Source organism: Helicoverpa armigera, chromosome 1 (assembly GCF_030705265.1).
Source record: "Helicoverpa armigera isolate CAAS_96S chromosome 1, ASM3070526v1, whole genome shotgun sequence".
Taxonomy (NCBI): Eukaryota; Metazoa; Arthropoda; class Insecta; order Lepidoptera; family Noctuidae; genus Helicoverpa; species Helicoverpa armigera.
Genome location: NC_087120.1, coordinates 7,460,063 through 7,475,784, shown reverse-complemented (window position 1 = coordinate 7,475,784; position 15,722 = coordinate 7,460,063). Strand labels below are relative to the sequence as shown.

General features: G+C 36.5%; 1 protein-coding gene across 5 annotated transcripts in view; it reads left to right on the top strand.

The window, feature by feature from the left end:
- LOC110374485 (protein NDRG3) overlaps window positions 1-15,722 on the top strand; it is a 61,406-nt gene that overhangs the window by 28,538 nt on the left and 17,146 nt on the right. For all 5 annotated transcript variants that reach the window (XM_049843607.2, XM_021332201.3, XM_021332205.3 and 2 more), the window contains one exon: window positions 3,028-3,145. In XM_049843607.2, coding sequence (XP_049699564.1) covers window positions 3,028-3,145 — 118 coding nt within the window. The remainder of the gene's footprint in view (window positions 1-3,027; window positions 3,146-15,722) is intronic.

Here is a 15,722-nt window from a genome sequence, read left to right as displayed (position 1 = left end):
CCAATTATGACCCAACCATAGAAAAAAAAATATTGATCTAAATTATTTTACCGGCAACCCGACTGAATGTAAGTTTCTGCCATACTCAAATAATTTGATTTAATTTAAAATTATGGCTTGTAAATTATTTCGAACGGTCATGATTAATTAAGTATCATCGGTAAAGCAAATAAGGTAAAGCGTGTTTATGCAATAATATCTCAGCAAATAAGTATGAAACGCAAAATGTCAAACAAAATAGGCGAGCTTTTTGTCGCCTACTCAATTCCAGTCTCATGCGTATTGATTTGTACTGATTTACATTTTACCTTTCTTCTTTCATTATGTTCGTGTGAACTTTTACTGTACTACGAAATCTAAACATACGATCGTTTATAAGGATATCTAGCCAGAAAATATTTTGCAAATCAAAGTATTTTTTGCTTTCATAATGAAATAGAAACATATTTATTTTAGTACTTAGAGCGACCAATCGTTTTCATGTTGTTTAATTTTACATGTAGTTCATAAATACGCCTTATTTATAAAAATGATAAAAAAATAAATGTTTATTTGTCTTAAAGTAGTCACAATTTTGAAAATGAGATAACCCTAATAAGTAATTAGAAATACTTGGGGTACCTCGCACTTTCCCTTCAGTTAAAACCATCGACCCAAAGTTTTACAAAAGATAACGTAAAAAATTATAAAAATGAATACCCAAAAATAATTGTACATTTCTCGTGACGTACTTGATTTAGTAAAACAAAACTAGTCTAATTACGTGTTCCTATTATTCGCCCTTTTACATTCGTAATCATTATTGTTCCAGTTTCAACTTTTGCATTGTTCCATAAATAGGTCGCAGACGTAACGTCGCCGGTTTTAGCAGTATGAGCACTTTCAGTTAAAATTCTACCTTACGAACTTGTGCAACACCAACAGATTAAAATTGTTTGAAAAAAATTCAAGCTTTTCCTTCGTAACGTGACTATTTACCCTTTTGATAATATTAACCTCTCAGTAAAAATAGTAACATATTGTAATTAATGACATTATAGTAATAATACTATGTAAACGTATTTATGTTTAAGTTCTGCCCCCTTGAGCATATTTGCTGTAACGAGTATCTCCAAAGGAAAATAACCCTGTATGTTCGGCCTGTAAGAAACGACATGAGTTTTCAGTCAAATAAATGATCCCTAAATTCGGCTCTACAGCTGTCGAATAACCGTTCTTGGATAAAAATATAGTTCCCATTTTATGAATACATCACCCAACTGCCTCCGGCTTTTCTTAATTATCCGGTTCCCTGAATAATACCAATCCTACTGCTTTGGTGTATTAAAATATCACAACGGCAATTTGAGACCGTAATTCAAGACATAAATATTATAGCAACAGTAACAATGCAAAAAAAGAATTCATAGTATGTATTCAAGTGTTAATTAAAATATTTTTACCGAGTCGATGGACTATTACACTCATACGCAAATCGCCTTCACGATTATTTTTCGAAAATGATTCGGCCTTCGGACTAGAATTCAGAAAGCTCAGTAAAAGAGTTTGCCAAACGCTTGGTATTTAATTTTCCATTTAGAAAACGAATCAAAAGAATTACAATACTTTAAACTCACAGTATTGTTACAATTTTAGCAACAAAATAAACAGCGTTAGTATCATAGACCGATGCTGGATATAAGCCGCTTACGGGCAATGGGAAATTGCTCGTAGTTGAAATGTCATAAAAATAAACCTGCCTGTCTGTTTTATTTACATCGATCCCAGAAAATAAATCGGCGCAACTGCAGTCTGCTATTTGTTATAGTCTTGTCGCTAGTAAAATAAATACTATTGCTACCTATGTGGGTGTAAGAGCCACTTCTATAGCAATATAGGGTCCAAACTATCCATACAGTCAGAATATAGCTGTAGTCACTAACGGTAAATTGTACCTATAGTGTATTCTTAATCCATCCTCGTTTTTGGGAAACAAAGCTCGAATCTTTTCCATTGCCGTGTATATTCTGCTTTAATCTTTGGAGCCACACTCGCATGCGAAGTATGGCGTTTTTAACATCGAAAACAATGGTGTTTCTGCCATATTGTTACTGAAGTATGACTGAAGTCTGCTTGCGACCTGCAACGCGCTCATACATAGATACGTGCCATTGTAATACAAGGCGAGTTCACGAACACTGCAATGCGATTTCGTAACAATAGGTAAGCTTTGCTCGACCTATCACAATCATACCGTCATTGAGCGAATGCAATTAATTTTGGATGATACGTATCTCTACTAATAGCATCCTTCATATTGACGCCATACAAATAATTTAAGTTCTATAATCAAGCCTGCGGGTACTCGTTGATACATGTATTTAGCACCAGGCTATACCTATGTACACTAACATCCTCCGATCATCCTCCGAGCCTTTTTCCCAAACTACGTTGGGGTCGGCTTCCAGTCTAACCGGATGTAGCTGAGTACCAGTGCTTTACAAGGAGCGACTGCCCTATCTGACCCCCTCAACCCAGTTACCCGGGCAACCCAATACCCCTTGGTTAGACTGGTGTCAGACTTACTGGCTTCTGACTACCCGTAACGACTGCCAAGGATGTTCAATGACAGCCGGGACCTACAGTTTAACGTGCCATCCGAAACACAGTCATTGGCGTCTAAGATATACTTAGAAAGTACATACAAACTTAGAAAAGTTGCATTGGTACTTGCCTGACCTGGAATCGAACCCGCGCCCTCATACTCGAGAGGTTGGTTCTTTGCCCACTAGGCCACCACGACAACGTATGTAACCTATGTACACTAACATTTTCATTTATTCATTTCCTTTATTTCCTTGTTTGTATACTTGTTATGTAAATATAGCGGCAGGCATGGAACGTATTTCAATTTACGTTGTACCGTTGAACTACCTACTACATATGTTAACAAAAAGCAGCCGTTGAAAAACATTTCTATGCGCACATTCATTACACTTGTGTCTTTTGACTCTGTAGTAAAGTCTAATTTGTTTTGTGTGCCCGCAGACGTTTGCTTCCAACCGTTCTTTAACTTCGTGGACATGAGGGCCCTTTTGGAAAACTTCTGCGTGTACCACGTGAATGCTCCGGGACAAGAGGACGGTGCCCCGAGCCTACCTGAAGAGTGAGTACTTAACCTTACCCATACTTACTTATAGGGTTAACAGTAGTATTTGCATGGACATAAAAGATGTTTGTTCGCGATACATAAATAACTGTAACAACAGAACAAAATAAAATATATCCTAACTGTTGGATATTCTATAGTAACGGCTGCGGGCATGTAGGTAGGTACGTATGTACGTACTTTATGCATATCGTCGCCAGTAAAATCCCCAGGGGAAGTTCCCACGGCTGTTAACTTTATCGGTGTCAGTTCAGTGCATCTAAGCTGCCCTGCCCACAACTCAGATCAATAAGCTTATCTGAAAACGGTTGCAACGTTTAAACTAATACATTTACAACTGTGTATCAACCCAAAAATAGATTGCCTTGATTCACTTTTATGCTTTGACAGGATGAAAGCAAATAACTGGATACTGACGACGTCTCATGTTCAGATTTGGGTTCTACAAATATTATCATGTTAATTTTAAATAAGATTGCCTACATTCATTAAAATCGTAAACTATGCATGTCACTCAGTAACATGAAGCGAAGCCGGCAACAGCAAATGAAATGCGCAAACACGAGTAATATGCAAACTGCGTAATAATAGGTAGCCACAGGCTGGATCTCACTAATTCTATTGTGCATGGCTTAGCGCAGGAATGTTCTGTCAGACACACAATGCAATGCGTCGCGTTTTTCACAACCATTTGTTCATCAAAGGATTCCCACTGATTTAATTATTACGTTTGGCTAACAAATTAGATTAAATATTACAAAAAGTAATAGCACGGTCGTGGAAAGCATACTTATCAATTCTTAAGCAACCAATAAATTCAATTTTCTTCGCTTCCGCTAAGACTTTAATAATCTCGAATCCAAGGGTTCATAAAAAGAGAAATAATATTCGAGCGTCCGGTGCACCCTGTGCAATCATCCCAGATAGATGTTGCTAATCTTTTTACCACGTCGTAAACTGAATTTACGAGTGTTTTATAATATGTTCCCTTTTTATGAAAAATATCTTGTCGTCATATTAAAGCTTATAAGCACAAAAATAAGTATGCGGATAGAGAAGTACAAAAACAAACAACACTTTTATAATCAAAGTCTATTGAAATCTATTTTAGTTGGTAAAACTTTAACATACATTCTATATTTGCATTCCATTATTACTGACTGTCCAGTTTAATTGCACGACCTGTCTCTCGCAGATTTTTTGATAGTACCGAATAATGTTATCTGTTTCTTTTTTATTATAACAAACTTCACACGCCTGAAATAGAGTTTGGAAAATATCACGTTGCCCACATGTTTTTCCCAATAAAAAAAACAACGTATAGTAAAGTAAAAGACTACGTAAAGTTGTGCATAAAATGAAAGTGTGATAGTAATAGTAGCTACACCACTGAGCCGCACCACCGAGTTAGCCGTATTTAACGCCTAGAAGTGCCTACTCGCATGTCACCCACTTAACGCGTTGGATGGATACTAATGCAATTTAAACTATGCTCCATGGAGACTTCCAGAGTTAGCTCGAGAAGATAGTGAATTTGATTACCTATTCTGGTTGCAGCCGTCGGCGCAAACAGCCGACTTTCGTAAACCTTTTTAAGTGGTAATATCACACTTGTAACAAATTCAGAACGAAGAATAGTGAGCTTTTGGCAAGTAAGACTTATTGGTTCTTACACTGTTTTTTATTACAATGTGCGACATAAAAATTGCAATGGTACATTGTGGGATTCTTGATTTCCTTCTTCGGCTGGAATACATGTGCCGTCAACATGTACTTTACCCATTTTTCGCCTTTGTACTAGGATGCTGGGTTCGTTAATTTTTTATTAATGTCAAGAGTTATACGCATAGCAAAACCGCGATATATTCCGAGCGGAAAAATCTGTGGCGCGGTGCAGGTGGCAGCTTTTGTACAGGTTGTAACGGAGCGTTTCTGTCGAAAAAAACAGAATTTTTATATACCTAGGTACATGTATAAATAATTCGCCCAAAAACCGTCCATATTTCATCTCTACTGTACCTTGTAAGACTGACGTCATGATTTTTCCTCTCGACTACAAAATACGCCCTCTCGCTGACTTCGTGCGGTCAGTTCGCTTCCAACAGTTTTGTGCCGGGATCCATCACCAGCCATAATGATTAATGGATGTAGACAGGCTTCCAAACTATTTGGGTTTAGCCGATGCTAAAGCTGATATCGCTTAACTATCTCTAATTATTCCTGTCAGACAAAGTTAAGTCTGTACACAAAAGGCACAGTTGAATATTCTAAACTAAATCGTACAACTAATTTATTAGAATTAACTGTAGATATTTTTTTTTACTTTTAAGACACTGTTATGACGTAGCTTGTGTATTTATTTATCTTTTGAGATATTAGTAAGGCGTACTTAGATTGGTCTCATAGCCCTCGTGGATAGGATTGTAGCTACATTTGGTCCAGGATTCTTTATGCTGTCATGTTATTTGCCACATCTCCTTCTGATTAATGCACGTGAAGTGCTCCTTCTTTGCTGAGTCAGGTCTATCTACGAGTATACCTTTGGGTCACTAACTGGTCTAGTTAGCTGGCAATTTCTTATTTCGACTATAATTTTATCATCCTAATGCAAATGCAACCTCAGATCACCCGGGAATCGAACTCGAGACCCCGTGCATAGCAGTCGCGCATTACTAGTACTGAAGTAACAATTTTCATACCTCTGTTGATTTTTTTTGCAATTTAAGAATGAGTAACTCTCATAAACAGTCTCTTATTTTTTATAACATCCAAAACTAATAAATCTTCTAAATAATTTGAACGCAAAATTAAAAGCTTAAGTGCTGACCTTCTGATTTTATTACGTTAAACTCATAATCCTTATAACAATCCACTTTGAATCGTATAAATTTAATAATAAATTTTTGAAATGAAATGCGTCTTTAAAAACGTGGAAAACGGAATAGGTCAAGTTACGCTCCGGGCGGCGGTCTTAGGAGTGGTTTCTTTTTGTATTTTCGTTAGCAGCTGGGCCTTGCAGTGGCAAACCGTCGTCATAATGAGCGCCCTGGAACGCAATAACTTTAAACAGGTCGAGAATCCAAAGTATTCTTGACAGTCTGCTATTGCACCCCTATTGTAAAAGCTACGCAGCCCTAATGGAAGACGCTCAATGGAGAGCAGAAAATTTATTTCAAACAAATAGCTGTTGTCTCCTTTGACGACGAAAAACCAGGAATTGTGGAATGAATTTAATTTATCAGATAGCTTTCGTTCCCTTATTTCGAGTAAAATTTCTAATCACGTGGCCCAATTTAGTGTAAAAACGTTTAAAAATTATTTGTAACTTGGGCAAAATAATTTTTTTGATTCAACCTTTACTGCACTCAACCGCATACACAGCTAAATGTATGCCTGTGCTTTGAGTTCTAATTAACTAAGGGTGTTCGTGGCTTTTTATACCAATACTTATTTCATAGAGTTATTTCCTTTCAAGCAACTTTATCTGGAGTCGACCTGAGAAATCTAGCAGCAAGATCTTTGAAAAAACTACCTTCTCAGTAGGTTATTTAATGGAACTTAAATTCAAGGTGTCATTTTTATAATTTTCATATTTAAATAGGAAAGTAATTTCACCAAAGAATATATTTTAGATCATTTCAAAAGCGTATTTACAAATTAAAAGTAAAACTATGTTTCCTTTTAAAAAGTTATCAGCAGTGGCACGGAAAAATCTATTAGTGTCCATAGATACTGGACTCGTTGCCATCAATCCTTATTTTGCCATCGGTTACACGAAACGTGCATCACGGGAAAAGTCGATCTGGTTCTGATACGTATGAAGCACGGGTCGAAACGTCAGGATGTCAGCGATGCAAAAAGGTTTAATGACGCCTTCGATATATGTACATATTTATATAAAAGAGCTGGACAAGTGCGAGTTGGTAGGTACATAGGTTTATAGTGTCTTTTTAATTGAACAGACAATTGAATAAGTAGATACTACTTTTTATTGAGAACAACATAAATAAAAACAGATTAACCACAAACCAGCCCGCATGCAAGTTAAGTGGTTGAAAGAAAACAAGGCTTTATCCGCTTAAGCGCAATTCCCGCAATCTCCGCAATTCCCTCTTGTCGGGGAGCCACCGTGTTTCGCGCGTCCACGCAAAATTTCACTTTGCGAACATAACGGTAATGCCCTGAAAATTACAAACAAACCATGCATTTTTTAATGTTGACATTCATAAAATGTCCACAATTTTAGACATTAAAACCTTGTAATGATAAAAAACAGAACATACTTTTACTCTACAGCAACTGATTGAAAGTAAGTTTTCCGATGAACTAGGAAAATATGTCGAGGACTTTTAAAGCTGAAACCATAACTGTCGACATTTCATTACTTAACGTTGAAGTGCCTGTTAGCAAAGCAAACCTACCATAAATAAAGCTAATTAATTGTCGTCAGTAAAAAATATGCTGCTATGGGGTATAGACCAGCTGACGTGACTTTTACTCCGGTAAGCCAGTCGCACTTCAGAATGAATCAAAATTACATCCTTAGTGGGTAAACTTAAGGAACTAGTAAGATATCCCAGTCTATTTTGGATGGATAAAATGAGCTGAATTTAACCATACATAAATGAATCGGCGAAGAGAGCAGCCGAATTGCTCTCTAAAATACAAAATAATTGCATGAATCAGCTGATGTGGTTAAATTTTGTACAAAACCTTGGTGGGCTGATATTTTTGATGACCAACACTGAAACCGCCCATAGATTAAAAGGTATAGTTCGGTTAGTAGCAAATCAAAAATAGAAAAGCTCGAGCAGATCTATAAAGCGAATCGATGTAGGCAGTTGACCTACTTCGAGGCTCTACCCAAAATATACATTTATTTACAAACGAGATGATCATCACAGCTCATACAATATGAGCTATAGTAATGAGTTTACCCTTGACAATGAATACTTAAATACTGGATGCAATGAGAGTCTACTACCAGACGCTCATGTACCCAAAGGTGTAAAAATCGGCCAAAAAATACTTACGTACAACACTGAAGAATTACGTAATGTCACGCAAACATGTTTTAATTCCCTTTCGGGAATATAATCTTATTTGATTTGTTAAAATAGTATAATTAAATGAAATAAGAACTTGGATACCAACAGTGCGAGTACTGTGACCTTGGGAAAAGTTCGATAACCCTTCGGTGCCTTCAACTTGGCCTTCAACAAAAGAAAATGAAATGTTTCACTGCACAAATTGCTGGTGGAAATAAAGCTAACACAAATAGGGTGCCATCAAATTAGCAGCGATGCTACATACTGCAGCCGCACTGCAACCGCCATAAACAACCTTTGTGACAATATGTAAGGTTTAAAATAAGGGCTCTTTAAATTAGCCGCATAATGCCTCGCGGTTGCTCCAGGGCAGAGCGCGTTTTTATTTGTAGGTGTGGATTTTAAAACAGCGTGACACGTTGCGGTTAATTTGAAGGCGCTAAAATGGCCCCAGGTTTAACAATCTGTACGGCCACGTGATTAAATAAAAATCACTGCACAAAATCAAAAGTAGCGATGTCCCTCAGATTTAATGTTCGGTGTACGGGGAGCAATAACGATCCGTCCTTGTCATTACAATTAGTGGATAAAAGCAGCAATCTTTCTCTACGCTGTAAAGAAACTCCGAAAAAATGGTACGATCTTGTTATATTTTCTTGATTGCGCTAATCCGAATTCGATAAATTAATGTAGTGACGCAAGTTGTAGTAGCATTTAGTTAGTTAACCGTTTATTCGGTGTCCTTGCGAGCGCGAGCGAGTCAGGGCGTGCGGGTTGTATTGATTTTTTTGAACGGCACGCGCCACCGACTACGTCCAAGTAATACTATTTGAATAATGCCTTCTTGTCCCGATATCAGTGTTTTTTATTTTCACATATTGCTATCATACACTTAAACTGACCTTCACTCAATGAAACACGATTTAAAGGTGCGTACACGCCATGTGACGCTACCCTCTTCGCATGTGTGTCTATGCACAGCACCCATAACTTTTGAAAATCAAAACACAGGCAAGCAAAATAAACTTCTGAACTATAGTAACAGTTACGGTGCAATTACTGAAAACTACATCCGAGTAAGTACTAAGCAGGTAGCGGTCAAATAAAATAAATAATTGTTTTACATCCTTTTTAGTCTGTCTAAACTCTAAAAGATATCCGTACAAATAAATTATGTCCTAAATATACATATGTTCTTTGTGTTGAGACCAACCCCAGTTCCAGCAAATCCCTGTCTGAGATAAAGATTAAATCGTCCAAGAAATGTTGAGGTAGCATTCGGATCGCTAATTTAAGTTCACTCTCAGTCTCAGTATTCAATACGAAGAGAAATGAATTAGCATTTCCATGAAGATGTATGAGGAATAGTATATTTTATCATAATTTACCCATTATAACTTATTGATTTACAAAACTTGAACTCTGAGGAATATGTTTATAGCGTTCCTAGGTCCTAGATGTTGAAGTTGAAACGTAGCTTATTTAAAATATAAAGGCTTGCTTAAACATATTAAATATTTTGTGAACTAGTTAAATATGACCCAGATAGTCTCTTTGTTTACGAGTTTACTTGTCGTGGAGCGCCACAATTTTCCAGTTTGCGAACAATGTTTTGTATGTTATGAATATGATGCTTGTCAGCGGGGAAACATTCCTGACGTGATCAATTCGCAACTAAGTTTACTGGTCCTGACGGCTTTGGGTAAACCAAGTTTGCTGTTCTTATAAGCACCGCAATAGTCAAACATTTCGGCACGACCCTACGGCATACTACGAATAATTTACAGTGTTTAAAGTAAACACACGTTAACCTACACTGGCTCTCCTCTTGTGAAAATCTCGTTCTCGGTAATATTTAGTTTCTCGAATTCTGTCTGTCTTGTTACCGTATAATACAACTGGAATGTTGATGTCGCACTGGATAAAATAGTCTTTGAATAAAAAAGCAAGTTTGCACAATGCCAGTCAATAACCCATCTAGTTCTATGATTGAATAATTGAGGCGCACAAAACGTTCAACATTACAGCTGATTGAAAAGCCACTGAAGTAGTTCATCGCCGGCCTCTGCGGCGGTATTTGCGTTTTGTTTTCATTAAGGCATCAACCGGCCGGAGTTCTTGATATTCCAAGATATTTTTTCCTTTAAATTTTTGCCTTCAGAGTAAGTAACTGAAGACGACAGTTCCCGGTTTCGTTTTCTGCGTACTTTTAAGGAAAGATCTAGTAAAATAAACCGACCGTTTTGATGGGGACGGAATGTCTAGTTGTAGTGTTGAACAAATCAGTTGGCTAAGCGTTATCTTGTCGTACGCACTGTTGGCTAAACGACGTACCCATAGTCGTGTTATAACATGGCATTTTTCAGACAAATGGCTAGCTGATCGATTGAAGGTGTAGTTGACATACATACTTACATATATTATGTGACTGTTGATGCGAGTTAATTTTGACAATGTTTTTAGACCCTATTGTCATATTGGTTGTTAGATAGATTCAGTGATTTATCATCATACGTAAATAGTTTTTTGTCTACTATATACCTATACATATTAATCACGGGTATTTCCTTCCCAAATTGATCAATGTGAAAATAGCGTTGAAAATGTTCAGAGTTCTAAATTTGTATCCCTCTTTGTAAGAGTTATTTTAAATTCGGCTCTATACAAAAGGTCAAGGCAAGTTCGCAAAGTTAGCGTTACAAAAATACATATTATGCTTTTAACTATTTTTACAGTTTCTTTAAAAATTTACACCGTAATGTGTATTTTAGTACTGAATTAAAATATTACATTTCGACACAAGTGCGGCAAATTCGATGCTTATAAAGCTGGAAATAAATAGGTAAATAGATAAATATTTGTAATTTAATGCGAATATTTCGCTAATACTCAATATTGAATAGATATACCTATATACAGGTTAGCGCCAGAAAGCGTCTGGTCTAGGCCGCCAAATATAAACGTGATGAATCTCGGCTCTTCCGCTTATGAATACGTACGCACTGGAGGCCGTACATAAACATCTTGCATTACTACATGTGAATATTACATTAACTTCAAAAGTGCACATTAACATGTTAGATAAATATATAGAGATAATGCTCGAAGTTTTCATAAAAGAACAATCAAGTTAGGTGAAAACGTTTCTCCTTTTCACATAAACTTTTCGATATATCGATAATAAAAGGCATTGCAGGTTTTCCAGACTACGTACCTGCATACATACTCATACCCGACTCGTACAGTACAATTTAATCCGATTATAGCTTTGTTTGCTTGAAACAATACGGGGTAGTTTTAATTGGCAAATGGATGCATTGACGTACATAAAGTTCCCAATTGATGTAACGAGTGCCGATCCGCACTAAAGACAAGACTATACCACAGGACAAACCTAATTAAACTTCAGCTCGAGCCGAGTTTGACTAAGTAATCGAAACTTGAGCTAACATAACTAGTCAAGGTATTCAAAGAGTATTATTTGAAATATTCTAAAACTACTAAAAACTCGAACATAGAAAAAAGGACTAAAATGCAGCTGCATCTATATAACTACTTGACGCCAAGTGATAAAAAAAATATTTATCGAACGTGTTTGTATTTCGTTCTCTAATCAACACGACTTCTTACGAAGCGTGCTGTTTTGACAAGTAAACAAACATCTTACTTCACCTACAAATATTTGTGTACAAATACGTATGTTATTTTGAATAGCACTCAATACCCGATGTGTTTCTTTTATTTAACACCCGACTATAACCCATATTTTGCGTCAAAGTACACCCTTGAGCCGATAATAACTAGCCTACAGGACAGTAATTGGGATCCATACAAATACTGTATTTAGCCTTTTTTTTTTACTTGACAGCATTCTTTCTACCTACATGTTATTGCAATGATTTGAAGAAATATATAGGGATATGTAATTTTTTCCAACAGCGAAATAGTCTTCCCCTCTCTCCCGCTTAAATGTTGATGATGCCAATGGAGCACTACCTATAAACAGTTGCCCTACATGTATATCTGATCCAAAATTGCATTACTGTCATTTCATAGTTATCTGTTTATTCTTGTCCGTTGGACTGTTGTTGGACGTTCAAATGCGGCCTAATAGATCAGTCATCAACTGAACCTACACGAGCAGCAAATACTCGTCAACCTTATCACTATGTTTTGTTTTCATGCTACGTCCTACGTACATAAGGTAACCACTTGATCTGTTCACACAACTGTTTCATAGCAGTTCGCTACAGACATGATTGTGAATCGATGGCGATAATAAATACTGCAATATTCTCAAGACACTGACTTCTAGAGCGATGTGCTTAATAGTATACTTTTAGTTTTCTTTCTATTTAGAAGTAGCTGTTTTGTGAATTGTCCTTGAGAGTGCTTTTCCTGCGTAACTAGGCGGGGAAGTGGAGATTTGTGCGGTGAAAATACCCACCATGAAACAACTTTATTTTCCTACCGTATTCGTACTTGTCACAGTGGATAAGAACGAAGTTTTTCTTACTTATCAAACGTGAAATGTGTGCGATGGATATGCTGAGAGGATGTGTTAGACTTGTGACTCTCACTTTAAACGCGTTGTACACTCGCATCGAACATTAATGCTCATTTTCCCTGCTCTCCTATAAATCGTCGTACGAGAAATTTTTCTCGCTTATATCTGGTGGTAAAGCATACGGCTAGTTCTCTTGCCTGCTTCTGTTTTCTTATATGAGACGCAGCTTCATCTTTATCATAAACATCATTTATAATGTAGTAAGAAAAATGACGTGTCGTTCACACAAATTGAGGAAATGATTACCCACAAATCGAGGTCCTATTACGGAGTACACGAGCGCCAACATGGACCTTATTTACTGCGTCGGCTGGCGGAGAAGTCATTAAGTCGCAGCCGCTGGGACGTCCGGTCTCCATGAATCCCGACAGATACTTTAGTTGCGTTACTCTTTACTCCGCATTTTATTGCAACCCAACATAATAAAAATGATAGCATTTCATAGAAAACCTGCGAATTATACGTACGTATTTGTATACCTTTTAAACTCGGCTAACCTATGTCAATTACCCATGCCCATACATTTGACCCACTTGCGCTACACTGGATTGCATCACAAAATAAATTACCTACTTTTAAAGTGCCCGTAAGTATTTTCTTTTCCTTTGCCTACGTTTACGGGCACAGGCGATTGTTGTTGTTATTTAAGCTCCTTTGAACTACATCTGTTATGAATAAATACATAATTTAGTTCCTTTTGTAGTAACAGAAGGTAGCTTGTATCGTACGTTGATCTTCTACTTTGATCATACATGTAAATAATAAATTCAATCAATTGCAAATGAAATAGGATGAAAGATCTGATACTGAATATATTTTTTTCTCGCGCATAATCTGTAACTTTTAAAGGACCATTTATTTGAGAACCGATAACAATATTTAATTTAGTGATAGATCTTAATTTCCTGCGGGATCGTGACGCAATTACAGAAAAGCACCTTCACGAAATGTAGTAGGTATTTTAGAGCTGTCTTCGAGCAAGTTTCGAGGTCAACGCGAATACTTGTGCACCAGCCGCCACTGTTGAGAAACTCTTCGTTTCGCTAAGTTTTACAAACTACTGCAGCAGTTCTCAATGTCATGAAACTGCGGGCTGTGCTGAATTTAATTTCGCTTTCACAACCAACCTTGAATATTACTGAGGCTTTTAGAATCAAACTGGTCCCTTGGCTTTATGGGAAAAATAATAAAATACAACGAACTAGTACCTATCAAAATTCATGTCATGCATCAAAGACATCGATACTGTTCTGAACATAGACAAGACGTTATAAAAATGCAAAATATAGACAGAAAGCGGTACGTTTGATCGGAAAACAAAGATGTCTCTCGGTTTTATTTCCGACACCTGTACGTATTGTATTGTCCGCATCTTCCTTATTTATACATTAAATCTGAAACAACTGACATCAAAAATGGTTAAAAGACAATAGCACCTGAATAAATAATATGAAGTATATTTTAGCTTTTTCAGCAATTTTGAAAAAATATAACATTAGTACTAGGTATGTCCAAAATAATAAGTGTTATCGGTATTTTTCTCTTCAAAGTAAACCACTTACATCTAATTGCTACGAAATAAACTGTTGAGGCAACTGTAACTTTAGCGCAAATGGTCTGTTCGATAGGTGTACTGGCTCTACCGCAAAAACGCGAAAATGTACACACTACACGGTTTGTTTACTTCATCGTTGCTAGGGAACTAAAGGACAGTGTACTCATTACTGTATTTTCATCATGCTGCAATACGGTTGCCGTTCATTGTACTTCCAAGTACGTCTATAATATATTTATGAGACAGGTCACTAGGGCGTCTAAACAGCTAGTGAAATCTAATGGATAGGTATCATTCCGAACTAGGTCGTTAGCGTATGTAAATAATATGACAAAACGTGTCCATCTTATCGCCTGAGCTTTGTCCCAATAATGTTAGGATCGGCTTCCGCGGATGCAGCTGAGTATCAATGTTTCATATAGAGCGACTTTCTATCTAAGCTCCTCAAAAAAGAACAGCCCGATACATGACTGTAAAACAAGTATCTAGAAATATTAGAAAGCACTGCGTTCTGCTATCTTCTGTCTCAAATAAACAATATCTTTTAAGATATTGTATCTATCATAGTTAAATTATTAGTAATCATTATATTCACTGGTGGCGAGTCCCAAATTCAGGGCCGCTATTTGCCTTCACAGATCTATTAAATCATAAAGTTTGTCAAATTAAGAACTTGCTTCAAGTTGTTATTTATCGGTAACCAATAAGCATTGAATCTGAGGAAATCCTATCATAGTCAAATACATCTTGTTTTATGAACATTTGGACAGCAATAACGCATAAATCTGAATTATTGTCCCATCGTTGCCGTGATTGAGCTAATAAAACTGAATAAGCTTACTCGATCTTTCTAGAATCAAACGTGACATAGACTCTCAAGAACATTTTCGATATGCATATAAGGATTGCTTAAAGAGGTTTTATATCTGTGGTACTTTGCTAAAAAGCAGCTAGCCGTATAATAAATAATGCAATAGGTAAACATTACTACGTGAGCTCTCAAATAGCAGATTGCTCCTGAAGATAATGTAATTTCAGTACTCTAAGGAATTCATTTTAAAATGTACATAGTCGATAAAGATATTATATAGTGATGGAGACAGAAACAAAAAAGTAGCTTGTATTCTGATTAATATCCGGTAAAAAAAAACCAGTAACAAGTTGACAGCTATTTTTATGAGGTACTCTTGGTCTGTGTATCCTAGACAGTCAACTAGACCGGCAGACGCCTATAACTCTTAAGGGTTGGCAGAAAGATAAATAATAAAAAAATGGCAAAGTTACTTTATCGTATGAGCCCCTTAAAATAAGTATTCATTTTATTCTAGTTTTGCGTATTTTTTATTATGGCGGCAATACAAATACATCATCTGTGAAATACCTGTTATACTATCAAGGCTCTTA